The 26,267-nt window shown below is 39.1% G+C and overlaps 1 protein-coding gene across 4 annotated transcripts; it reads left to right on the top strand.

Moving 5' to 3' along the window:
• Positions 1 to 16,182: 16,182 nt before the first annotated feature.
• Positions 16,183 to 26,255, top strand: ACTL6A (actin like 6A). 4 transcript variants are annotated; one of them, XR_009819504.1, is made up of 14 exons: positions 16,183 to 16,361; positions 17,291 to 17,367; positions 17,527 to 17,701; positions 18,060 to 18,160; positions 19,337 to 19,434; positions 20,111 to 20,205; positions 20,424 to 20,530; positions 20,614 to 20,703; positions 20,880 to 20,941; positions 21,706 to 21,820; positions 22,144 to 22,224; positions 23,164 to 23,259; positions 23,511 to 23,688; positions 24,281 to 24,366. XR_009819504.1 is itself a non-coding variant. In XM_062005452.1 (14 exons), exons 1-14 carry the CDS (start codon positions 16,337 to 16,339, stop codon positions 25,032 to 25,034), a joined length of 1,290 nt encoding a protein of 429 aa, XP_061861436.1. In that variant the 5' UTR covers positions 16,184 to 16,336; the 3' UTR covers positions 25,035 to 26,255. The 4 variants fall into 4 exon arrangements, 3 of the variants coding, with proteins under 3 accessions (XP_061861434.1, XP_061861436.1, XP_061861437.1); XM_062005452.1 differs by lacking the exon at positions 23,511 to 23,688 and adding an exon at positions 24,954 to 26,255 and having other exon boundaries at positions 16,184 to 16,361; positions 24,281 to 24,367; XM_062005450.1 differs by lacking the exon at positions 23,511 to 23,688 and having other exon boundaries at positions 24,281 to 24,925.
• Positions 26,256 to 26,267: the final 12 nt, after the last annotated feature.

Here is a 26,267-nt window from a genome sequence, read left to right as displayed (position 1 = left end):
CTATATTGAGACAACCCTACTTTCCCCCTCTTTGTTAAATTGCATATTTTACATGAGCACTCCCAGAGGAATAGCACAGAAAGACTCAGGAATAAGTAAATGAAAGATGAGAGTGATATAAGTACTTCTGCTACCCCTGAGCAAGTCTTTCACATTGCAGTCAATTTGTGGACTAAAAGCTTGAGAGAACACTGAAAGCTTTATAAGTATCAATAATATTTGCAATGATGTAAGCCAAAGGCAATGCTCTAAATTCTGCAGTTCCTAATTGAATAAAACACTCATTGAAGTCAACAGGAATTGCACTCAATTAAGCTGTACAGCATTTCAGGTCTATAGAATTTTACATAATGTTACTGCATAGCATCTACAAGCAGGTTTATTTGTATAGTGCAATGTCTCCAAGATGCAAACCTTTGTGAAAGTAGACAGGACCGGAACACTCATATGTAGTTCAGTTGTGCAGCTGCAGCTGAAGCAAACTGCAGTCATCAATCAACATCGTGTTAAGGTAGGACATCTATTAGCTTAACTGAGTGAAGCTATAAGGCTACTTGCATCTGTAGGCCTGAAACAGCAAGGTCATGTTATAGGGGGACTGAATTTGACTCAAATTTTTTATAAAATAGGAAAAATAATTAAATCTTTGTGAAATGTGGTGTGTACATCCAAAGCACGTAATATTCATCAGAGTAATATAATTTCTCTGAATAAATTAATTCTACTACAGTCTCAGCTGTGAGACACTTACCAATAAATAGGTACGTGTGTGGCAGGGTCCTATCGTATTACAGGACAGTTCATACAAGGTAACTTGTGTCAGGTCTTCAAAGGCTCTGGGATTTCAGCAATTGTTGGAATCTTTATCTGGTACACCCCTTCCTCACCTTTATTACCAAGCACGTGGAATGAGAGCCACATGTGTTGCCACGGAGGAACTGGAAAGCAGTGAGAGTCTGTCTGCAGCGTTGGCTCTGCAGGTGGTTTGATATCATTTCTGCTTCTGCAGAAAGACAGGATCATGGCTGCCAGAAACCATTCACATTGCACTATGTCAGAGAGCTTCACAAAAGCATGTAATAATGCATGTAATGAGTCTCTAGAATCAACGTTTCTGAGGCCTGGAGAATGTTTCTCTTTCCAAATGTGAACTACTGAGTCATCCTGTTCATGTGAGACAGACTATTCTCTTCCCAGAGAGCTCCTTTGAATCACTGTCACCACCAGATAACAGATGTTGCTCTCCAGGAAAGGTTTTAATACAAGCTCTTATAATCATACGGATTATTTCAACTTGACCTTGTAACTGCAACAGAAAAACAAGATGAACTGAGGGATCTCAGAGGGTTGTGTGTTGCATTTGCATATCTAAGCAACTAGGTCCTCAGCAACATGACTACTTAAAACACTACCCAAAGAGTAACAGATAATTTCCATAGTCTTATAAGGTAAATACTACTTAATCCCAGTTTACATATGGGAAGAAGCAAGCCCTCAAGTGGCTCATGGACTTGTACAACATCATAAAGTAAATATGTAACAACTCAGGAATAAGTGATACAGTGTTCAAAAGCATTTATGTGTCCCTGAAACCCAAAGCTTGCAGACGTGCAGTGAAACTCAAATAATTTGAAAACAGGACTACAAGTATAAATTGGAATCTTTTAGTAAAGGGCTTTAAAATGCCCATCTTCTGACACAACTTGTTTTAAACCACAAGATACTTTCTCTCTAATTACTTGCTCAAAGTGAACCTGAACACAGACTTTAAAAAAGAGGTTGAGAAGTACTGTAATACCTACTAAATTCCTGTCTTTCCTAATCATACATACTTTCAGTCAAGTAACAGTAACTTTCCTTCCATATGCCTTTATTGTGTTCCTAGAGTGCAGCTTTGTATGATAGAACACATTTTCACCAGTCTTTTTCAGAAATGCTAGTAACTGACAGTTTAAAATCAGACATTTATATTGTACCTTAACTATTCCCGTGATTCTGGTGCCACTTTAACTAAGTCCATGCAATTGAATTGTCTCTAATGCCCTGAATACATGCATTTCATGATTTCTCACTGGAGTTTTAGGAGTTATGTCACTAGATCCCAGAAGTAAGAGAGCTATGCTTACTCAATAGCAGTGGACAGTCAGGTCCAGGTAAAATAGTAACAGTTTGAATTCCAAACAACAGCAACAAAACATAGAACCATAGGGCTTTGGTTAGATAAAAACGAAGTAGTAAATTTTTCATCAGATGGTCTCATTAATCCCTACAGTTATAAGTTAAAACATACAGCATTCCTTTACAAGCAAGACTGATCATTAAAAAAAAGCAACCCAAACAACCAAGAAAAAAGGTAATGTCAGATCAGGGATAGACGATGCCTATCATTTAAAATAATCTATCAGGTCTCGAGAGAATTAACCTCTAGCAGCAAAGGCCACAGTTTAGGCTGAGCTGTCCAGTGCAGTGACAGTACTGACACTGCATCAATAACAATTTGCTTTGTCATACACTATGTTTAGAAACTATTGTTCATCCAATGATTATTTACCTTCATTTATTTTTTGCCTTTTGTTTCTCAAAGGATGTAGAGTTTGGGCCACTGAATCTTTTTATATATTCTTGCACTTATTCAGCATGTCTTATTCTTTCTAGAACAAGCAGCGCTTCTCTTTTGTCATTCTAACCTGTCTGTCCATTCATGAGTATCTCCTCATTTTCCAGCCAGTGCCATACTTTTCCACCCTGGTCTGAAGCCTGACTTTTCATCAGTGGATCAATTTATGCTGTTAATTCTTCCTCTTCTTTTGTATGTATTCAAAAGTAAGAGACAAAGAAATAACTAGAATTCACCACTCCAAAGTTTCCAGCAACAGATATGGCATTAAAAGGGTCATAATGCTCAACAGCACTTACACTGTGTTATGGGTAAACAAACCTGTATCTCAAACTTCAGTGTCAGTCTCTATCCAACCTATTCTCTCCAGCTTATCACCCCAAACCCTGCAAACCAGCTTCACTGAGATGCTTCAGGAATCCTATCTCTTAGCCGGCTCCCTGGAGCTCTCCACTGCTTGTTTAGTTTACTGCACTCCCAGCATGAGGAACACTAAAACTACTTAGTTTCACCTAACCTTATAGCTTTCCTTCATTGCTCCCAGTCCCTTCATTGCTCTCAGTTTGCCTCCTGATCTCTCAGACTTGTTGCTGATGAATTGCCTGTCTCCTACATCAGTCCTCAGAGCCACAAATACCTTGTCCTAATTCTTGACAGACATTATACTGTGAACAACTCACAATGCAGACTTCATTCTCTTCTCCTTTCAGCTTCTGTCTGTTCTATCGTCTGAAAGTAAATGTTATTCTCTCCATAATTCGGTCACAGAGCATTTTCAAGTTGGAAAGAGAGAGATGAAGAAGCAGATACAGGATAAAAGTGAATGGGAAGATAAAGACTGAGGCTTGCTACCCACCACGTTCTCCAGAAAGGTTTACTTCTGAATCTCTCCTTTGAAAACCTACTTTACTAATTATCATGCCTTATCTAGTTGTTGTCATGTTATTTCTCTGTCATAAGATGCCACTCAGAATAAAACAAATTTTTTTTTTGTGGTTTTGCTTCTAAAAATGGTGGAATCATATGGAATGCTGACAAACTAGGAACATTAGATAACGATACATTTTCTAAGAGCTTGAGCTTACACATTTTTTTTCCTCCAGTGTAAGCATTTAACTATTATTCTTATCTTAAACTGCTTGAAAATGACATGCAGAACAGAGATGTCAAAAAAACTAACAATTTTTAGAAAGAGAAACAGAAATACTTTATGAACAAACATATTTTCTCAGCAGCCTGGTGAAAAGATCATTTTCACCTCAGACTAAAACTGTCACTCTGAATTCTCTCTCATATATATACATCAGGCTCACTGCTGTGTTCCAGTTCTTTTGATAATGCAAAGCTATCATAAACACATCTGAATACACAGTAACATCTAAAAATTTAGCAACTGGAATTTACCATGCTGAATTGAATGCCCTAAATGTATATCTCCACTGGGGAAAAGTATGAGTGAAACTCAGGCTTTGTATGTATTTGCAGTACGAAGGAAATAAATATATGTGCATTTTTCTAGTTATATGCTGTGCCCATCATGACATATAAGATTGCCAGGATATAAAGCTTATGTGTTAGATAAGAATATATTAAGCAGCAAATAGTAATTTTAATGAGACAGTTACTATTTTGAACCTAGACCACACCTTAGCAATTCTACAGGAAAATAATACAACCTTCTCACTTGTCCCTTTGTCTAGTATGCTGGCACTCCAAACCAACCACTTCAGTCATATGTGTTATAACCTAGATTACATATAAATACTTCATTGAAACTTCCAAAGTCACTGGCAACTTCTGAAGGAATTTTGGTTTTGCCTCCCTTCCCATGTATTGTTTATGCATTTTCACAAGCAAAAAAACAAAATCTGGGCCCATTCTGCCAGGCACTTACTACTGTTAGTTTCTACTGATAAGATCAGTTCCAGAAAAAAAATCTGCAGTCTGGAGGCTCTATTTTCTTATTGTCCACAGCTGAGCAAAGAGTTAGCTTATGAGCCTGTGTCTTTTTAATAGGCTAAATGTAAAAACAACAGGAGTTGAACATTGTACAGGATAGAGCTCAACTCTGGATTTTCAGTTTCCAGTTGACGTGGCCTATTATATACATAGAGTACAATGAAGACTATTCAGAACTTCCCATTTGCCTTAGAGCCAACCATAGTAAATGCTCTGTAATCTGCATTACAACACACTGTGGGGCTTTTTGGTTTTAATTAATTCTTCTGAAAATATTTTTGGGATGACTGGATGTATACGGTGAATGCAGAGGTGAGAAAGGCTGTGGGATTCATAAATACAAAGAGAATAAAATCCTAACCCACTGTATATGCAGCACGACTAAGATTTCATTGTTCCAATTAAGCAAAATCTCTCTGCTCTTAGTTTCAAGGTCAGCTACACGTACAGCAAAAAAAATAGTAATGATGCTCAATGTTTTGGACAAATCCAGACAGAGCTGTTAATAAAACAGAAAAGAAAAATCCTTACTTACCTCAGTAGTTGTAAGCTGTTATTTCATACTCTATAAACTTTCACTCCCTACTAGCTAAACAAAAGTTCTGCAATCTTGATGCTAGAATAGCTCTCAAATACATACTGCAGAATACCAAAAAAGAGAAAGCCTATGTTGTCCTTACTAGCAGGCATCTCTCCAGGGATGATTGGTCATTACCCTGGCAACCCTCACAAATGGCAAATGACGTAAAGAGAGTGGGAAAAAAGCCACGGAGAGCAGAAAGCACTATATGCATTATAGATAGTTCTGAGAATCCTTGCTCATATATGCATTAAATGGCTTCAGAGGAGCACAAGGGACCTTCCATTTTGCAGAGATGCTTGCCGAGGTGAATAAGAAACTTTCTCATTTTTTAATTAATCAAAGCACTGTGAGCATCTTTAAGTCTTTAATTGAAGCAAATTGGTTTCTGATAATTTTAATAATTCAGACACTGGTTTTATTCTCCTTCTTCCAATTCTGCTAAAATTTCCCATTAAAATAGCTGACAGTGGAGTTCAGACAAGAGTAGATGTATTCTTCATTATTTCTTTTCACTTTATTTATTGTTACATAAAGTTACTTATTACTATATTTATTCACATTAGCTCTCATATCCTCATTTTTCCCTCATAATGCATTTGTACAAATTGTGCAAATTTCTTGTGTTCTTGTGTTTATGTCATTAGAAATAATTACAGTACTTAGTATTACTGATAACTACACTCTGCCTAAATAAGACATGATTTTAGCCAACCATCAGAGGGCAAATTACAAAGCATTTTGTTATTTTTGCAGTGTGGTCACAGTGAATTTGGCCATAGGATGATGCATACATACATCACAGAGCTAGAGAAGTTTGGGTGTGGTTAATTCTTCCACAATTAGATGAAAAAAAAAAAATCACAAGTAAGTTAAAAAGGAAACCTGCTTTGAGATTCTTTAGCATGTGCAGCACTCTTCCTCACACTAAAACTAGTGGAATTCTGAAATAAATGAATGAAACCCAAGAAAAGCATTTTCCACCCCTGCTTGGATATGTTACCATTCAGGTTCAGGCATCTTTTTACTTGCTGTTCTTCAGACCTCAGGATTTCTGGATTCCTAAATGCACATAAGCCAATTTTCAAAAAGTACACTGGAAAGCATTAGCACTCAGATTGTTTTATAACCTAAAAGAGGGCACAATTCTCAGAGATGAAATAAGAACTGAAGAGGAAAGTGAACCAAGGTAGCTGCTCTAACTACTGAGCTATTATGTAAAAGTTAGATGGGAATGGCTCTACCATGACAACTGAGTTTTGTGGTGACGTCTTGATGAAAACACATTAGATGTATCTTGCCTCACTTCAAACCTGAAATGAAATAGAAGTAACCAGCAGTTGCAGCTAGGATATTTCTGTACTTAGCTCCCTAAATTAAATCAGTTAAAACTTTTCTGGAGTAAAACTTACCACTCATTGAAATTCAGATGCATTCAAATTTAGGAGTCCTTGAAGAAGAGGATAAACAGGCTTCAGAAGCCCAGCTTGTTCATACAAGAATGAGGGCAAGGAGCTATGCCAACATTTAAGTTAAAAAATTACATCCAGGTCCTTCAAGAGTAAAGAAGGTATAAAAGCATATTAAGCATAGAGAGCACATTTCCACCAAAGAAATTCTGCTAAAAATATTATCTTCTCAGTATAACAGAAGACTCTGAACCGCTAATCGTATAGAGAGGTAAATGAAGTTGATGTAAAAGGCAAATTTTTATCAGTACAGTTGCTCTGGAACAGTAAGGTTTCCTCACAGATGTAGCAACAGGCACAGCCCTCTATTTCAGGTTGGGGCAAAGGCATAACATCACTGCACAGTCTCTCTGCACCTGGAAGCAGCCTAATAACACTAAGCATGAATTAGCTTTAATCTCTGGTTGCTATTGGTCAGGCTGGAGATTTCTGTCTGAGTCCTGTTCAGCTCCACAATTTGGAAGCAGAGTAACAAAAGCAAAGACAAATATTATCATTCATTCTTTTTCCACTTGTTTCCAGTCAGTGTTAGATCTATACAGACAGAATCACAATCTACCTGAGAGAAGATGTGACCAGAGCAGCAGCAAGGTCCCTGATTGTCCTCATGACTCATGCAGTGAGAGGAGATTTAAAGAGACCCAAGTTATTTAGCTCAGCTAAACTACTAGCTTCTTGGATGAGTTCTCACAAAACGTTTCCCCGAGTGCACAATGTGAATAAAGATTCTAACTCCTTTAAAAAGGGCTTTCAGTTCTATCACTTGAAAAGATTTATATAAGGAAGGGCTTAATTTATATTACTTTCAAAATCTACCATCCCCCTGCAATCAGGAAGAAGGCAGCACACATGTATCATGCCAATTTTCCAAAAAGGCTGCAAGTGACTGAATTTTATGACAAACCAATTAATAAACAGAAAGGATATTCAAAGGCTTATGCTCCATTAGACATACTTTATTTATTTGCTGAAGACAACTCATTTTTAATTATTTAAACTCTGTCAACATCATACCAGCAAATGTTTTGCTGAGTTATAACTGACAGAAATACCTTGATCTGAGTGAAGTGAAACCTCAATATAACGTTACTTCTGATATCAGATTTTTCCTGACAGGAGGACAGCAAGCACCATTTTGTGTTTAGAAACAACAGAAGGCAAAGGTCACCCACATGCAGATGGCCAATGCATGCTCTGTGCTTTTCATAAATCTTCTCTTTGATGGTCCAATTCAAAGCTCCTCATTTTTTCCACAATTATCCTTTGGAGAAATTTAGGTCTGAGTACAAACTTTTCTACCTACCTTCATTACCATAGTGTAACAAAAACCTTACCATCAGTGTTCCCAAAATGCTTTTTATGAACAAGCATGGTCTGTCATGAGCATATTTTGTATGAAATATTATTAGATATAAGACCAAAGAGTACTTTTAAATATCCAAAAACCTTGTGGTTTTGCAATAGATGTTCTTTACAAAGCCTTCATATTTTATCACAGCCAACCCTAATAACTTGCTTTTTTCTCAGCATGTGATATTGACTCATTTGAACATTCTGGGCAGCACAATCGGGACAATTCCAATGAATGAATGGTGAGAAGGGGAAGATGCTGGTCCAAAGCTGCCATCAGGGAACAAGGCTTCTAACAGAGTATTAGGAAGACAGAACCTTACATCGATTTCATGACATGATCAGCCATGCTGCCGTCTAACAAACTTCGTGCCTGATGGAAAATTGGTTGCCAATCCTTAAAGAATCTTTTCCACACACTGGTAAAAACTGCCAGTACATTAGAAAAACAAATTAAAAATTGGCCAGTTTATAAAGAAAATATTGGACTTGGGAACCATCTGATAAGTTATTACTGATTTTATTCCCAGTGATCCATTCCAGGAAAGGATCAGCTCACTCAAGTCAGTGGGAACTAAAAGCCTTCACCATTTTTCTGGACCAATCAATTAAATGCTTGTGAAATGCATCATGTTGCAGAATCCAGCCACTTAACCACACCTATAGTCATCTGGTGTAAAAGACAATCGCATAGGGCCTTCTCCACACTTCCTTCCTCTTAGGAAGTTCTATCCTTCCTCTTAGGTGTACCTACTCCAATCTGGTTTTTAGTTGGAGATTTTAGCAAGCCCAATGCACCTTGTGCAAGAGAATTACAGATAGTAAAAGAAAAAATCTTAACAGAACATATTTCCATAAAGATCCTTTCACCGTCATGTCATTTAACGTCAGAAAGGGGGTGAACAAGGATTTTTGTGTCCTAAGCTGTGAAGAGCACTCTGAACAATACATTCTTGAGTAAGCAAAATAGTTTCTTTTCTTTCTCTGTCCTTCTAGAGGACAGATGTGTGCCTTGTCAGATGATGCCAAACCCATTATTAGTGTCCTTGCGCTTCTCTATTAGCAATATTGCATCTGGACAATCAGATGTCAAGGATGCCCATGTTAAAAGATAACAACATTCCTTAGTAGCAGGAACTACAGGCTTTCAGCCTTTGCTGGCTTTCCCATGATTTGGCTTTAACTGGGAACATGGTTACAGTGAAATTCAGTGAGATAAACCAAGGAATAGAAAATACCAACATTTGGAAATGCAAACATCTGAATATGAGCATGCTGCTGTAAAGTATCCTTTGGTACTCAATTTTACCCAGATTCGTAGACACACTCTGACCTTTAACACAGCTGCATCCAAACCCAACAATTCATGACCCTCGCTCCATCTTTTTTCCAGTTTCAGCATTTGCTATCCAGCACCTTTATGACTCAGATCTCTCCTGATCCCATCAGCTATGTGCCAACCACTCTCAACACAAGACAGTGCAAGGTCATATAGGCCACCAGTAATGGTGACCCCTGCAGTCTCTGCTGACTCAACTTCTGGAGCTTGGTAGTTCAGCTACTGGGTGAACTAAAACACACTTCTGGTAGGTGACATGGCCTCAGGATCCATATAGCACTAGAACTGCTAGAAAGCAACATAGATCTTAAGTGCCTAGGGCTGGCTAGCCCTGTGCTAGCCCAACATGAACATTAAAGCACTAATATACACTTAGAGAAACTGTTTAAAACTTTGCATAAGGCAGATCTTAACAAATCATCAGCTTTTGAGAAATATAGCCTACAAGACCCAGTTTTCTCCAGATGTGTTTCATGTTTGGAGTCTTTTGTGTGTCTCAAAAGGTAAAAATTTCTGATCAAAGCTCTTAATAGGATAAAGATACTCACACAGTCTGTGTTATAGATTATCTGCTGTCAACTAATATAGCTTATGCTGCAATCTTACCATCTGTGGAAGCAATCAAAAAGGCAGCATAAGCCCAGGTTACTAAACATACTAGTTTAAAAATACTTGAGACTTGTTCACATTAGTTCTCCCCAACTACAAGCATTTCACAGTGCTAGACAGTTTTCCGTCTCTATTTTTCTTGATTGTTCAAAGAAAACAAGTATCATGACTGACAATAAAACTCTCTCCCTAAAAACCTTCTACAGTTAAAAGGTTCAAGAAATTGATAAATAAAAAATACCAAGACTGTCATTGCATGGTGCTCTTATACGCTGTATATGTCCTGCAAGAAAGAACATTTTGGACCACCCTCCTAGCCAGTTTTTTCTATGCCATAGCTAATTTTCATATAAAGGTGTAAATAACAAAGACTACCCACATACATAAGCAGACATATCAAGACTCAAGGAAAGCATCATTTGCAGATCTTGACAAGTTCTGCACTTGTACCACATCTTTTCCTGACAACACTTGGAAAGACTGATTCCTCTCAATTTCATTTGCAAGATGTCTTGGGCCTGATACACCTCTTGGCTACAGTTCTGTTGCACTGAAATAAGAGACACTGTGACAGCATAAAAGTGGAGAGAGAGAGAAGAATCAGCCTCCAAGATAGCCATGTAAGTGAAAGAAAAAAGTATTACAAATTTGTATGTGATATAAAAAACCAAAATTCTTGTAACAGTTGCTAAAAATGCCCCAAACTTATCTGTTACAGTGATTTCAACAATCACCATATAATGCAAAGATCTTATCTACCACCTCAATGACTTTAAAATGGAGTATATTCATACACACATGTGCTGATGCTGTAACTTAGCAGCTGATACTTTCGAACAGTAGTAGTGTCACTGCCCTTGAATACAGATTTTCTGTGAATAAATACCCTGATAAAGCACTGCAATCCTAAGATTCCCCCATAAATAGGTACTCCCTGAATAAAAGTCCACCCTTTTCTGCATCAGACTTCTCACTACAGTGCAATTGCACTGCTCTACATACTTTTTTTGGACAATGAAGTAAACACTTGTCATAATAATAACCTGAATAAATTGTGGAAAAAGTGACATGCCCATCCAGCAAATAAACACTAGTGAGGAAAAATAATACTGTCATAATTAAGTTTCTAACAATCTCTTTTTTTTTTTTTTTGGTGACAGAATAATACATCAATCTAGAAAATCAAGCCAATACCTTGTTTTTAGAAAACCAGTGGAAATAATGCTACTCTAGTTTGTATTTCAAAACCTGCCACATTGATGTTGATTGTCAGTGTCTCTGCCCTTTGCTTTGTCTCTGCCTTCTCCTGGGCATAGAATAAAATTTGCACAGAATAGACACAGTTACACCAAACAACACACAACAATCGCTTCCAGATATCAATTGAAAACATTTTTCTACAGTAAAACAGGCCAAGATTTCAAGCCTAACCAGGTTCCAAAAAGATAAGATGAAAAAGTTTCATGACTGCCGTGAGATCATTGATTGGCACGCATCCATACACCTCTGCTCCCAAGACTGTCTTGTGTCACCCAACAAAGCAAGCATATGGAGAAACAGGAATTCAGGGGGTCTCCTCTCGCAGAAGAGCAGCTTAATCAGCAGGGTCTCCTTTTGGAGTCCTTACCTCTGGCTGCACAAGCCACAGTTCTTAGATGCATGGTATCACAGTTTGAAACTGACAGTGAGGCAACACAGCACCCTCTTGGAAAGCTGGGCATAGGAATTTGAACTTTAAGAGGCTGGAGATCAAGAAACAAGAGATCTATAGTCCATGCTACTTGCTCAGCTATTACAGCCAAATCTCCATTTTAGCAGTGGGAAGAGCAGTGGATCAAAATGCCTCAAATAGTGGTAAGGCACAGTTGACACAAAGATCCTCTGTTTATCAGGCTAAGCTTCCTAAATGTAAGTTGCTTTGTTTCTACAGATGAGAGAGGTACTGAGTCAGGTCAGGTTTGGCTCAGCTGCCAAACAAATAAGCCCTGAAAGAATCCAGAGTGACTAGAGACCAAGCACTAAGCCTGAAACAGTAAGTTCTGCCAGATATGAGCCAAATGAGACACATGTACACAAGAGATTCATTTGAGAAAGGCAATACTGGCACACTTCAGTTCTGGCCAGGGCTGGCTTAGTCACTCAGTTCCAGGCAACTGTTGCTGGTCCACCTTCACACCTAATCTGGCTCTGTGAATTCATACTACACCTGAGGTGAACAAGGAATGTGGTCCAGAATCCCCCAGCTTGGTTTCACAGGAACCACTTATGGTTCAGAACAATAAAGCAACACTAATATTATATGCGTTTTAACTCCATTCTCCAGTGTATCTTAGCTGCTACTATTCCAGACAGATAGTTGGAATCTCAGCATGCATTCTCATTTTTTCTTTCCCCTATCCCTCTGAAAACTAGTCAGACTACCAATTTGTGATGGAAAGGTAACCGTCTACTAACAGCAAGTATAGTCACTTCTTCCCTCAATCACGTCTTAAAATAAACGTGAGTCATGGTTTTTTTACAAAAGGAAGAAACTAAAGACAACAGTCCCAAAAGAAGATTCTGGAACATATATCCCCATGACTGCCTTTCTGAAGTCACAGACAGATTTCAGACATATCTCCTCTCCTCAGCTTTTCAACTGCTAAGCCCAAACATCCTGTACAGTGGTTACGTTGTCAGAAATCCAAGTTTAAAGTGTCTGTCTTTAGTTCATTTTACACGAACCATAATTTAATGCTTAGATTACAGTCTGAGGTAAGAACCTAAAGGCCTCTTAGTGAGGCTTAGCATTTAGTTTGCGTTTTAGCTCTTCCTCTGCAGAAGGAGGATGATAGCATATTTATACTCACAGCATCCTGTAAGGAAGAGAAGTATTAAAATTGGCAAAGTACCCAAGTACTTTAGCACAGCAAGTGGAAAGTTGAGAGGTCATACAAAGTTCATAAGTGAATGAGTATTACTGATTATTTTGCTGCTTCACCTACAGACAGTTTTTTAGTTCACATAAACATTTAAGAGATAATAAGAAAAAGAAAACCTTTCACATGCATTTTGCATTCAAGAAACCAGAAGGAACACAGACACTATGAATAATTACTCATTGTCACAGCCCATTTGCTGCCTCATCTAAAAGCTGCCTTTGCAGTCCAGGAGATTGAGTGGCAGTTGCACAGCACTGTTCAAAAGGAACAGCCCATCAGCCACCCAATGGGGACATGCAGCTTGTTGAGAAACAAAACACTGTTCTACTCAGTTTTGGCTTGACACATATGTCATTCTCTACATTGTTTTACATTACCAAAAAGGTGACTGCACATGCTTGAAACAACTACATCTTAATGAAGTTTTAAAAACCTCAAAGCAATAATCAGGAAGATTCGGATTCTCCAGACTACCAACGATGAAATTAACTTTTGCTTACTAGCAAGCATCATCGTTTCACGTCTTGATTCATGCCTTGCTTTTAAAATTATTTTTAAATGTTATTGTTGGCAATTTATTTTAGTGCCTGGCTCTCGAGTTGTTATATACAATGTTACATATAGAAAACCTATATGTGATATTCCCAGGAAAAGTACATAGTTTGCATTATCCCTACACCTGCGACTCCTGCCAAGATACTACGACTGTGGAACCCTAGATAAAATACATTCATTGTTTCTATTTAATGTTATAATTCTTGCTTCTGAGGAAACTAAGTAAAAATACTTTAAAAAAACCCCAAAGTATTTGGGTACGTTATGGACAGCGGTGGCAAAACTCTAAATCTCATTTGCTCTTATGCAAATATAGGATGATGTGCAGGAATCACTGAAATAATCCTACATTTGTGTGTCTTTAAGCAAGGTTAGACTCCGCTGAAAAAAAAAAGCATTGGATTTTGTAGGGTTATGCACCACACAAATGTAAAGCAAAGTAACTGTAAAATGTTATCAAATCACACTGATGATTTTCTACATGCCTATAAGTGCAAGGCAGACAAAAGTAGGACCTAGGTATCTGTCAGTCTGAATTTCCTTCCCCATATCCCCCAGGCTTCTGAAGCATCACACAGATTTAGCTTTATTTTCTTATGCTTGTCAAATCCCGAGGCTTCTAGATATCAGCATGATTTCCAGTACATATTACCTTGCAGTTCTTACTCTGCGTCTCAATCAGCCACCGGAGCAGTAAAGATGAGTCAAATGCAGGCACGCACTCTCTCCAAGCCTCAAGCAGCCACAAGCCTCTTTACCCTGGCATACATTTTCTGATGGCATCACCAGGAATTCTTCTGTGTTGAAGAAGTACTGAAGAAAAAGAAAGCAGTAGAATGCTGTGTTTGTTTCTGGCTTGCAGATAAGCTGCTCTTTTACAGAGAGCGGGATCTGGCTTAGAGTGTCAATTATCAGATGAACACAACAAACCTTTACTAGAAAATAAAGTACAAGCAGGAGCTAAATGAAGATCCTCTTGCATTATAATTACAAATTTTCTGAACTGCTTTTCCTACCTGCAATTAATTCCTCCTCCTCAAACACCTCTACCTTGAGTATTAGTGCCACATGCTGGAAATCATAATACATTAACTTTATGAGATTTCATAGTACAAAATCGAGGTGCACTGACTTTGAGGTATTGTTGGTGAAACAGCAGTATTTTTATTTCCTTTTTTACAGGTAGCATCTATATCCTATAGTTGTATTATAACACGTTAAAACTTCAAATTTCTTAATTACACAATAAAATTATGATGTTTGCTCATTAAAGAAACAGAGAATCAAACTTTGTGTCAAATTAAATTCCTTGACATTGAGAGTAACTTCATTCACCTCCTCATATTCTCATAATTGTACTTAAAAAACCCCATCCAACTGGTTGTCCTTTACTGTTGGATTTTACTCTTTCTCTTGTTTTGATTCAGGGTGACAAAGTAGGACTGCTGATCACTAGCCCAATGATAACTGCAACATTAAACACACATCTGGGCTGCCTCACTCCTTCACCAGCATAAAGTTTGCTATTCTGCTCACAAAAGCTTTACCAATTTCCCCCCAAAAAACTACTGTGTATACAAAACATAAATTTTATGTCTTAAATTCAGTGTAAATAATAAAATATATATTCAAAACTTAAGTCACAACTTAGAAAAAAAACCCAAAGTTTCTAGGAAGTTCTGAACTTCCTATCAAAATAAGATGAAAGAAGTGAGACTAATTTTTGTCTTAAGGTGAAAATATGATAAATACTTTTTTATTATTTGCAGTTGTAGTAACGTTGCTATTAATATCATTCATTACACTATGTAACACTTAATAGGTAAATATAAAGGTAATAAATGTCATTCTGTTGTGCTGAGTAAATTTAATCGCTTGGATATCCTCACTCCAGTATTACAGAAACAAGCAAAACAGCTCACACAAACTGAAAAAGAACACTTGTGATTATCATAGGCCACACACAAAGCCCACCACCAACCAGCTCTTCAAAAACCCTCTCATGTAGGAATTAAAAACGGTGCACATCAGCAATGCTGTCACTTTTAACCTATTCTCCAGTTAGAATTTTAGTCTTCTCCAATGCTAACTGCTGATTATGCCCGGAGTCTCTTGTTTAATTCCTACAGCTTTATAGTTTCACCTCGCTGGTTGTTCTGGCTGAACACCACACTTGGCTGAGAACTCTGATGCCAAACAAGGCTATCTGAAATCCTCACAAGTTTAACTGCTAAACTGGCAGCTGTGGTGGCAAATCAGAACGGCCCAGCGATGGAGCCACGGCTGCCTCAGGGATCGAGGCCTGGGGCACAACGCAGCCCCCTCAGTGAGAAAGAACACAAAGCTGAGATACTTTAAGCATGTTTTATTCCCAGTAGAAGTGCTCAAAGGAGCAGCGACGGCCCCTGACACTCCTTCCACAGCCGCCCCTCTGCCCCCAAGGCTCTCTGCTCACCTCACTCCTTCTCATGCGGCAGTAAGCCCACCCTACGAACCCTCAAGACTCTTAAGACACCTTTTATCATTCTTCCGAACCCGGCAGCCTTCCCCTCAGCCCCCTCCCCGCTCCGGAGCCTCACCAGCCCGCTCCCCACACCTCCCCGTCCCGCCACTCTCCTCACGCTCCCGCGCGCTGCACCTACGCTTGATGGCTCGCCTGCCCGCCCTCCGCTCCCTGCCTCACGATTGGCTGCCGGTGGCACGACCCCACCTCCCGCTGGCCGCGATTGGCCCTTGTTCCCGAGCGGCGGTTCGGTAGGGCTCTGTGCGGTGGGCGGGCGAGCGGCAGCGGCGCTGCCATTGGCGGGAACGCGGCGGCCTGCAGTTTAGGCTGAGTCGCCAGGGGAGAGAGAGGCGAAGGCGCTATTGTTGCCAGATCGCCGAGAAGAGCTGGGAGACGCCGGGGCAGGGCAGCGCGGCGCGGGCCCAGCGGCAGCCATGAGCGGCGGCGTGTATGGGGGAGGTGAGTCCGGCGCCGCCTCGCTTGCCCGTCCTCCCCTCCCCCGCTCCGCGACCGTTGAGCTCGGCGCCGGCCCGTGAGGCGGCGCGTGCGAGCCTCCCGCGGGCACTTCCCGCCTCCCCGCCGCTCCCTCAGGCCACGGGAAGGGGGGGGGCGGGGCGCGGCCCGGCTCTCCCACAACTTCAGAGCGCGGCCGGAGCCTTCCTGCTCGTTCCATTTGTTGTACGCGGGGCGGCGGCATGCGTGAGGAAGAGGAGACGGCGGCAGGCCTTGTTTGTGTTCCTCCCGGCGTCATTTCGCTGAGCTGCTTCCCCGGAGACCGGCCAAGTTGTGGCCTTGGGCAGAGGTAGCGATGCTCGGGGGCAGGGTGGCCCGAGAGGACCCTGCGCTTTAGAAAGTGGAATGTAGTTTCCTACTAGAGCACTTCTTCACCTCTTTCCGTGAGGGCTATGGTTCAGAAGTTGGTTTTCTTTAGGATGTGCAGAGCACCTCCAGCGAGGATAGGGCTCAAAAGGGTGAGGGCTCTTCATGGCTTGTCAGCGTTCACTTACAAAGTTTGTGTTTTCAAGCCCACTGTTCTAATTCTGATCAACCCAGAGAGGTGTAGGCTCACCTGGCTTCTTGTGGCTGTCGAGTTAATCCTTTTTGAAGTCCTTTATGTTGTAATCGAATTAGGTATAACTACATTCTTCTCCTTCTGTTAAAATTGTCCTTATGCAACAAGAAGGTATTGTAATATCCCAATTAAAGCTCTCTGCTACGTTCCAATAGCTATGGTAACGAGTTCAGAATAAAGAAGTTTCTCCTTGCCTTGGAAAAGACGCGTAGACTTGCTTTTCTTCTTTTGCAAGTTAAACAGACAGTGAGGAAAGGTCAGGATTGTAATAGAGTGTAATAACCTTTCACTACCTCTTTGTTAACAATCTTTTCAGATGAAGTTGGGGCTCTGGTTTTTGACATTGGCTCGTATACAGTGAGAGCAGGCTATGCAGGCGAGGACTGCCCAAAGGTGAGTATGTGTAACGTGAATTTGTGCTTTAGGTCTCGTTTGGTAGGTGCTAGTTTCAGAATATGTGCGTTTTGTATAAGAAAAGCTCTGAAATTATGAGCAAAAGTATACTCAAAACATTAATAAGTCTCATGTACTGCTTACCTTTTTGCTTTACAGGTTGATTTTCCAACAGCCATTGGTGTGGTGCTAGAAAGGGACAATGGCAGCACTCTGATGGAAATAGATGGTGATAAAGGCAAACAAGGGGGCCCAACTTACTACATAGACACCAATGCCCTGAGAGTTCCAAGGGAGAATATGGAAGCCATTTCACCTCTAAAAAATGGAATGAGTATGGTGCTCTGTCTTTTTCTACCTGTTTTTAAAAATCACTGATAGACTGCAAAGGGTCGTAGCTCCCGTGTAAACAGATGCTGTGTATGACAACAGAAGTCATAAGAACAGATATCTGATTTACAGATTGCATGGTTTGCTGGTTTATGTTAGTGGACTTTCAGCATAACTTAGAATGTTCTGATCCTGATGATTACAGAGGAAGAGAATTCTGCAAAGCTATTAAAGGAAGTGTATGTCTGCTGAGGAGAGCTTTTGACCAAAGAGTTCTGTGAACAAAAAAATGTGTTGGAAAGTATTGTGAAATGAAACAAAACTTAGAAGTAGCTAAACTACTTGCTTCAATGTTGTTACAGTTGAAGACTGGGATAGTTTCCAGGCAATTTTGGATCACACTTACAAGATGCATATTAAATCTGAAGCAAGTTTGCATCCTGTCCTCATGTCAGAAGCACCAGTGAGTAAAAGCAGCTTTGCATTTTGATGTGTCTTAACTGTATCTTCTTGCTGACTCTACAAACATGAATCTGACATTGGCTTTTAGATTACAAGTGTTAAAACTTACTTATAGAAATGAAAATTTCAAGATGCTTTGTAAGGTTCTGGAAAGTAATCTGTTTAAGGAAAACATCTGAAAAAGAAAACAGTTTGAAATAGTCAATTTAAAAAGTAGAGTAAAAGCAAAAAGGTGTTTGGATGTTTTGTTGTGTATTAAATTACACTGAATGAAATGCCATTGAAAATCTGTCACTTCATTAAGCCATACAACTAATATCATGTGACAGAATAGTATTTATGATGGACAAGTTTCAGTTTTTCTATCCGCATTTCTGTAAATGCGCCATAAGTGAAGTGGATGAATACAAATGTCTGTGAAAACTTTTGGAGAAGGTTTCTGTCATTCAGTAATGCTCAGCGTTTGAAGGGTAGATCTTAAAGTCTGAATCCAAAAAGTGGGGCCTGCTATACAAAAGTTATGCTTCTCTTTAACAAGATCTTATGAAAAGAATTTTTTTTCATTATTTCCTTGAGTTGTAGTTTTTGGAGGATGGATGAATTTGCAACCAGTTTCATGTTTGAATGCTCAGTGAGTGTCTGAATAGAGGTTGCCACCAACATTCTCCTTACAGAACTAATCAATGTATGGGCTTGGAAAATATTTCATGTTTTCATTAATGTATAGAATGTTTGAGATATATCTGGGCTTAATCAAAAGTACAGGAGAACTGTAGGAAAATACCTTGGAAACAGGAAAAGCTGGATTTATTTTTCATTCAACTGGGCAAGTTATTTCATGTATCTTTCCCCTTGTAAAATGGCTACATTATGTGTTTTAGACTGATTCTGGTGGAGCTGTAGAAGAGCAAAGAAATCTGTATCCCTTTTAATTCCATGTGGTAGATAAACATCAATGTGTTGTAATGGAATTGGAAGACAAAAAGTTATTAAGAATTGAATTACTAAAAATATCTCTATATAAGAGTTTTTATATGTTTTGGGACTATGACTGTAATAATTCTGATTACTTCTTTAGTATGTTAACATTCTTTTAGTGTGCTATAATGATCCACAAGATACACATGTGTTTGTTTTGGTTGCTTATTTGTGGTTTGGTTTATTTTTTTACTTGTAGTGGAACACTAGAGCAAAGCGTGAAAAACTGACTGAACTGATGTTTGAACACTACAACATCCCTGCCTTTTTCTTGTGTAAAACTGCTGTTCTAACAGCGTATCCTTTGGAATGTTCCAGCACTCACTCCTCCAGAAATTACTTATTCTAAGCAATTCCTAGTATAACAGCATGTGCAACTTTTCTTCTTTCAAATTAATTTTTCCATAAACATCTAAGGAGGAAATAAACAAATCCCATTTCTGAACTTTAAAGCCTCAGAGCACTATTTTCAAGTTCTCTCAATCTGTTTTCCTTAGAGACAATGCCTTGTATCTTGTATCTTTCTTTGGTCTTTACTTTCCCCATTATGTACTGTGGGTAAGAGTATTACAGACCTGAAATGATATTCTATAGACTACTAAATAAAATAATTAGAGCTGGAAGTTAACATAGCCTTAAGATGAACTTCTGTATTTATTTTCAACTAATAACGGTTTTTGAGCTTCAGAGTCTAAATGAGTTGGATGTACTTGGAGCTTCTGGATAGTATTGATGTGAGGTCTCATCTTTTTATGTCCAATGCTCAAGTTAGTTCCCAGATGGAAATTAAATGCTGTTCTCTCTGTCAGGTTTTGCACTTCGTAGAAAGATGATATACACTGGAAAAGACCAAATACTTTTTGCAGAGTCAATGATTATCACAGCAGGGTCCTTGTTTCAAGTTATGCCCTAATTGTATGACAACATTTTCTGAAGTGGAAATGACAATATTGTCCTTAATTATTTTGGTTAGTTTTGCTAATGGAAGATCTACAGGTCTCATTTTGGATAGTGGAGCAACACACACCACAGCTATTCCAGTGCATGATGGATATGTACTTCAGCAAGGTAAACATTTTTCTGGGTAGCAACATTGTAGTATCAAGGTTGAATTAGCTTTCTTTCTGCCTTTACAATTTTGTTACTGTTTTGGAATCTGTATATTCCCTTAAATATAGAGAAAAACCCTATTGGTGTTCAGTGCCAAATAGTCTGTTGGGAGATTTTATATGGGGTTTTGATGTTTTCCAGATTGGTGAGGTTTTTTTGTTCTTTCTGTTTTCTAGGTATTGTAAAATCACCACTTGCAGGAGACTTTATTACTATGCAGTGCCGGGAATTGTTTCAGGAAATGAACATAGAGATAATTCCTCCATATATGATTGCTTCAAAGGTGGGAAAGTAACTTTTATGAAATGTTTGCTTGGAGAGAGGCTTAAATAGGTTAACTGATGATCACATTTCCTACAATCTCAGGAGGCAGTTCGTGAGGGGTCACCAGCAAATTGGAAGAGAAAAGAGAAGTTACCCCAAGTCACTAGGTCTTGGCACAACTACATGTGTAATGTAAGTAGGTAATTTCTGCCACTTTCAGACTTCCTTGGATATCCCATGAAGAAGTTCTGTTTGCAAATATATAACGTTTTCGTCTTGAAGAACTAGAAAACCTTTAAAAAGTCAGTATCAATTCTATAAAATTGAATACTGAAATTCTTATAACCATATTATTCTTAATTCCATAGTGTGTCATTCAGGACTTCCAAGCTTCTGTCCTTCAAGTGTCAGATTCGACCTATGATGAACAGTACGTTGTTTTCCTTCTTGTAGAATTAGTTATCAGTTGTGCACGGGGTGCTTAGACTGGTCATTGCTGTTAGCTGGTTTTATTACAGAAGTTCTTATTTAAAACCTTTATTTCTGAAAGTAGAAATACAGTGTACATCCAGGTGATAGGGACAGAGAACTTCTGGAGAGAGTCCAGTGCAGGGCCACCAAGATGGTCAGGGGACTGGAACATCTTTCATATGAGGAAAGACTGTGGGAACTGGGGCTGTTTAGTCTGGAGAAGAGGACATTAAGGGGAGATCTTATTAACATTTATAAATATCTAAATGATGGGTGTCAGGAGGTTGGGACATCCCTTTTTTCTATAGAAGCTAGCAACAGGACAAGGGGTAATGGGATGAAGCTGGAACACAAAAAGTTCCACTTAAACATAAGAAAAAACTATTTCACTGTGAGAGTGACGGAGCAGTGGCACAGGCTGCCCAGAGGGGTTGTGGAATCTCCTTCCTTGGAGGTCTTCAAGACCCGTCTGGACGTGTTCCTATGCAACGTGATCTAGGTGAACCTGCTTCTGCAGGGGGTTGGACTAGATGATCCCTAAAGGTCCCTTCCAACCCCTACCATTCTATGATTCCAACATGCATCAAGAGCATAATAAATATTATCAAGTGTTAAATCATCTCAATCCCAGTATTCCCATTGAAACCTTAGTTTATAATGCTGCTTAGGTAACATCCTGTTTACATTGCACTACAACGTGTTACTTTCTGACTGATGCCCTAGGGTAGCAGCACAGATGCCAACAGTTCATTACGAGTTTCCCAACGGCTACAACTGTGACTTTGGTGCTGAGCGTCTAAAAATACCTGAGGGATTGTTTGACCCTTCTAATGTAAAGGTAGAACAACTATGATATGTAATAGTTGGAAGTCTTTGAGTTTACTAATTATATGGCTCCTTTTTGTATATTGTTTTCCTGATTTCTCTGTGTGTAATGAAGGATGAAATGTAGTTCAAAATGGGTGATGAGCTGAATGGGAAAATAAGAGGGTGTTGGGTTTTTTTCTTCCCTAAAACAGGCTTTGCGCTCTCTCTCTCTCTCTCTCTCTCTCTCTCTCTCTCTCTCTCTCTAGTAATACATGTAAATTCAACTCATCTGGGGCTTTTGTATGCCTTGCTCTTTTGAAGAGATGATATGTAGATGACTTATTTTCATCCTAGGGTTTATCTGGCAACACGATGCTGGGTGTGAGCCACGTTGTCACAACAAGCGTTGGAATGTGTGATATCGACATCAGGCCGGTAAGTGTTAGTCAGACATGGGGTATTTTAAGGCATAGATATTTCTGTGCTGATAGAGTGGGGGGTAGAGAACTGTTGATGAAGAAATGTGGATTTCCTAGCATAACACTAAACACATTAGAACAAATCTCTTAAGTATTCCATATTTGTATTTTAAGAATACCTACAACTACCGTTTTGTCTTCCAAAATGCTAAATTGAGATGTTTTTACTCAGTGTTTCTACCTATATTTAAATAGCTAATGTCCAGATTTTGTGGCTGGCACTGTGTAATGTGCATTGGATTGGCTTCAGATGAGCATTTTGTATCTGTAACTTATCTTCAAATTCTTCAATGTGGCACATAGACTTTCTAAACATAACCAGTCATATGGAACTTTAGTAGAGAGCAGAAGGAAGAAAACAGGTTTTAAGGGAAAACTTGATGTCAATTTGAAAATATGCAGGTTTGCTATGGAATATATGGGGGTTGTATGTTTGGGTGGTTTTTTTTCTCTTCTTAACTGGAGTGTGTGAGGCAGGCTTAGTTGGCCAGGCCATGGTTTGTGATCACGAACTGCAGCGTTACTGAGATTGGGAACTCTTGCAATGCTCCAGGGATTTTCCTTTGTGGTTGTAACATCCAGCTTTGGAAAACCAACAGTTTGGTTACAGGAGGTAACCTGTAAGAGGTGTAGGGGTCTCTGTAGTAGAAATTGCTCTGTGAAATCATTTAGAATCATTAATCACACAGCTTCTCCCATCTTTATATAGTTTAATATTGAGCTGTCTTGAAATATTTCTCAAGTAATACAAATTAGTTGGATTAGGAGAGGTAATATTGTTGGTGTCAAGATGTGTTATTACTGCTGGTGAAATGTGCTTGTTTGCCATTCCTCTCTATTCTGTGAAACAGATTATATCAGAATTAATACTATAAGTTGCTTATTTTCTTCTTAGGGCCTCTATGGCAGTGTGATTGTAGCAGGAGGAAACACTCTAATACAGAGTTTCACAGACAGATTGAACAGAGAGCTGTCTCAGAAAACTCCACCGGTAAAACAACTCTTTAAGTTCTTGCATTGATTTACTTACCATTTTGCTGTTCTGCCAAATAAACACACAAGCATGTATCATAGCTTTGACTTTGTTAGGAACCTAGCAACTGAAGATATTTCTGTGGCATAAGAACTCTCCTTGTTCTCTAAAGGAAACAAACAAGTCTTGAAAAGTTCTTAAATGAAATGAATTCCAGCAGATATTATAACTGCTTTCTGATTATTTTACTTCTCCATTCGTGCTTTCAGATTGTGATTCTAAGTTCTGTAATTGCTGCAGTCCTTATTTCCTGTGATGGTCTCTCTTCTGAAGTGTTGCTGACTAACTTGAGGCACATTCATTCTGCCTGAGGTTTTGTCACTTTGTCATGGGAATTGCTTTTCCTGGATTCTGCAGACAACTCAACCTATTCATAGATAAAACCTGGTGATTTATCATGTATTTTTTTTTATAATCACTTGATGTCAAAGAAAGTATTAATACCTTATACCTGTGTTCTTGAGAGCACGTACAGCTGATGAGATTTCTTGAATGTTCGTATTTGAGAAAAAATGTTCTGTGTGTAGCAACTCTGAAATCATAAATGTTATGAGAAAGTGAGAGGTAGTTACTCACTGCTTCTTATAATAGCCAAGGAGAAACCCATTGAAATTCAAAGGTTTTATTGCTACAAGGCATTTTGAAAGCAAAAGAAATGAATGTATCCAAAAAGAAGAAGATGGATCAAGTTCAGCAACATTTTAGTCCCAGTGCATATTTAAGTAGCCCAGTGTTGGAGGTGACAGTAGATACTGTATTACTGCTCTCTACCTTTCCTATATCTGGCCTTAAATGTTTGCCCAAGCTCCTTGTTAGGAGACAAGATAAAAGTCACACATGTTCTGTTCCACTGAATTCTAAATACAGGGCAGATGAGCAAGTTGAAGAAAATAGACCTGTTTTCACCTGCACGAGGTCCCTGTGCCAGCCTCCTTAATTTGTCTGACTCTTCTTTCCCTTTACCTCCGTTTCTATTCAGAGCATGCGCCTGAAGTTGATAGCGAACAACACAACTGTGGAGCGGCGGTTCAGTTCTTGGATTGGCGGCTCGATTTTGGCTTCTTTGGTTAGTAACCAGTGTTCCTGTGTGGCTGTGCTCAGCAGCGCTGTCACCCAAACATGCAGTTCCACGCATGCATGTTGTGGGGTTTGTGCCACCATAGCAGTGTGATCTTGTCTACCCTGTGGTAAGGGGAAGGGAATCTGTTTAAAAAGCAAGACAACGTGAGCATTTCCAATCAAAAAATAACTTGCCACTTTCTCCCATTTTCAATGGCGAGGTGCAGGCTTGCCATGCAGTATCTAGAGATGACATACATCTAGTACACCATGAAAATGGCAAACCTGTTTCTGTATTGTATTCCTGAGAATAATTCTTTGAGTTGCTGAGTACTGAAAATGATTGTGGGGATAAATTTAGCAGTATGGGAAAGGGAGACAAATCAGCTCATGGTACTGAAACTTCCTGCCTTTAGTTTAATCACTAGCAATATAAAACTCAAAGGAAAAGGTAGTTATGCAGGTCAAGTTCTCTTAGCTCACTTGATGCTTTTCCTCCTAGGAAAAACTAGTCACGTTTCACTTTCATTTGTTTTCTGATTACTTTGTGTGTTTTCTTGTGTGTGTTTGTTTCGTTTTGGTTTTTTTTGTAGGGTACTTTTCAACAGATGTGGATTTCTAAACAAGAGTATGAAGAAGGAGGAAAACAGTGTGTAGAAAGAAAATGTCCTTAAACCTCTTACTGTGAAAACTGCTGCCTGCTCAGTGCTCCTTCTGTTTTATAGCTTTAGCATACTCAGGAATGGGATGGACTCTCTTTTGTAGAAAGTTTATATTGGATTTTTGCATAATTCAAGTTCCATTTTAACAAACCTTAGAAAGTTTGAGAGACCTAATTGGTACTATCATAGAAAAAGGATGTTTGCATCCCTTGTAAAGCAATAATTCATGTAACAAGCATTTTATAATTTTGTATAAATGTCTATTTTCTCTAGTATCTTTTCCTGGGAACAGCTTTACAGGTTAGCTAATAGATAGAGGCATAACCTTGCAAATGCCCATGCAAATTTATTAGAAATAATTTGCCTACTTTCACATACTAGTCTTCCTTGCTGGTACTTTGGCCTTAAATTGCTCTCACTTCTATCTTAAAAAATAAAATTTGGTCTTTTACATTTGAGCAACTTTGTGAGTACTTGGCAGAGAAAGTTACTCTTCTGTTTCGAAGTGGAAAGTTTGTATTCAGTAGTCTACTCTAGGTGACTCAGTTCAGTGTAAGCTTTTACTGTCTCATGACAGTGTGACATTCCACAATAGTGAATGTTCTATTAAGCACTGGTTTGCTTGTTTTCTACTATGGAGCAGTTTCACTTCAGTAAACAATCAGTGCTTTCCACCTGATGTTTAAGAATGTATATAATGCCTTTGTGATGTAGGCAAGAAGCAAAACTCATTTGAGCCAGGGAAGTTAAGGCACAGAACTGTCTCTCCAAGACTGAGAGAGTAGTCATAGTAGACCTCAGGATGTGGCTTGACCTTTTCACAGGGGGCTGTAACTCCCAGGGGCAGTCACTACATGGTTTTTGCTGGTCTGGCTCCCTTGGCTGACTCACGGCAGTGTCAGGAAGGGCCTGTGTTTTGCAGGGGGAGTCTGCACTCAGGAAGTAGGATATTTTTTTTTTTTTTTCCATCAGGAATGGGCTGTCAAGATGCAGCTCCTTGTTGCTGTTAAGCTAAGTTTAATTTACAGCTGTCTGACAGTCTGTATGGGGACAGAGTGAAGTTTTGCTCCTTATCTTAAAAGCTGTGGAGAACCAAATATCCTTTAACTGATTTTAAAAAAATTAACTGCTGCATTTTTCATATCCTACAAGACACCATGTGGAAATAATGATGAGGCTTCTAGTTGGAAACCGTTTCATGTTACCTCCAAACAATAAAGTAATTTATCAAAACAGCCTGCTTTT

This window comes from Colius striatus, chromosome 12 (genome assembly GCF_028858725.1).
Source record: "Colius striatus isolate bColStr4 chromosome 12, bColStr4.1.hap1, whole genome shotgun sequence".
NCBI lineage: Eukaryota > Metazoa > Chordata > Aves > Coliiformes > Coliidae > Colius > Colius striatus.
Note: the sequence above shows the minus strand (reverse complement) of the source record. Positions and strands in the feature narration are given on the sequence as shown.

Excerpts from the sequence above, each read along its gene's own strand:
- ACTL6A (XM_062005450.1), top strand. The coding sequence starts at position 16,337 with ATGAGCGGCGGCGTGTATGGGGGAG. Across the intron at positions 19,435-20,110 it reads AAAACTGCTGTTCTAACAGC|TTTTGCTAATGGAAGATCTA; the intron begins GTATCCTTTGGA and ends TATTTTGGTTAG. Across the intron at positions 23,260-24,280 it reads TGTCTCAGAAAACTCCACCG|AGCATGCGCCTGAAGTTGAT; the intron begins GTAAAACAACTC and ends GTTTCTATTCAG.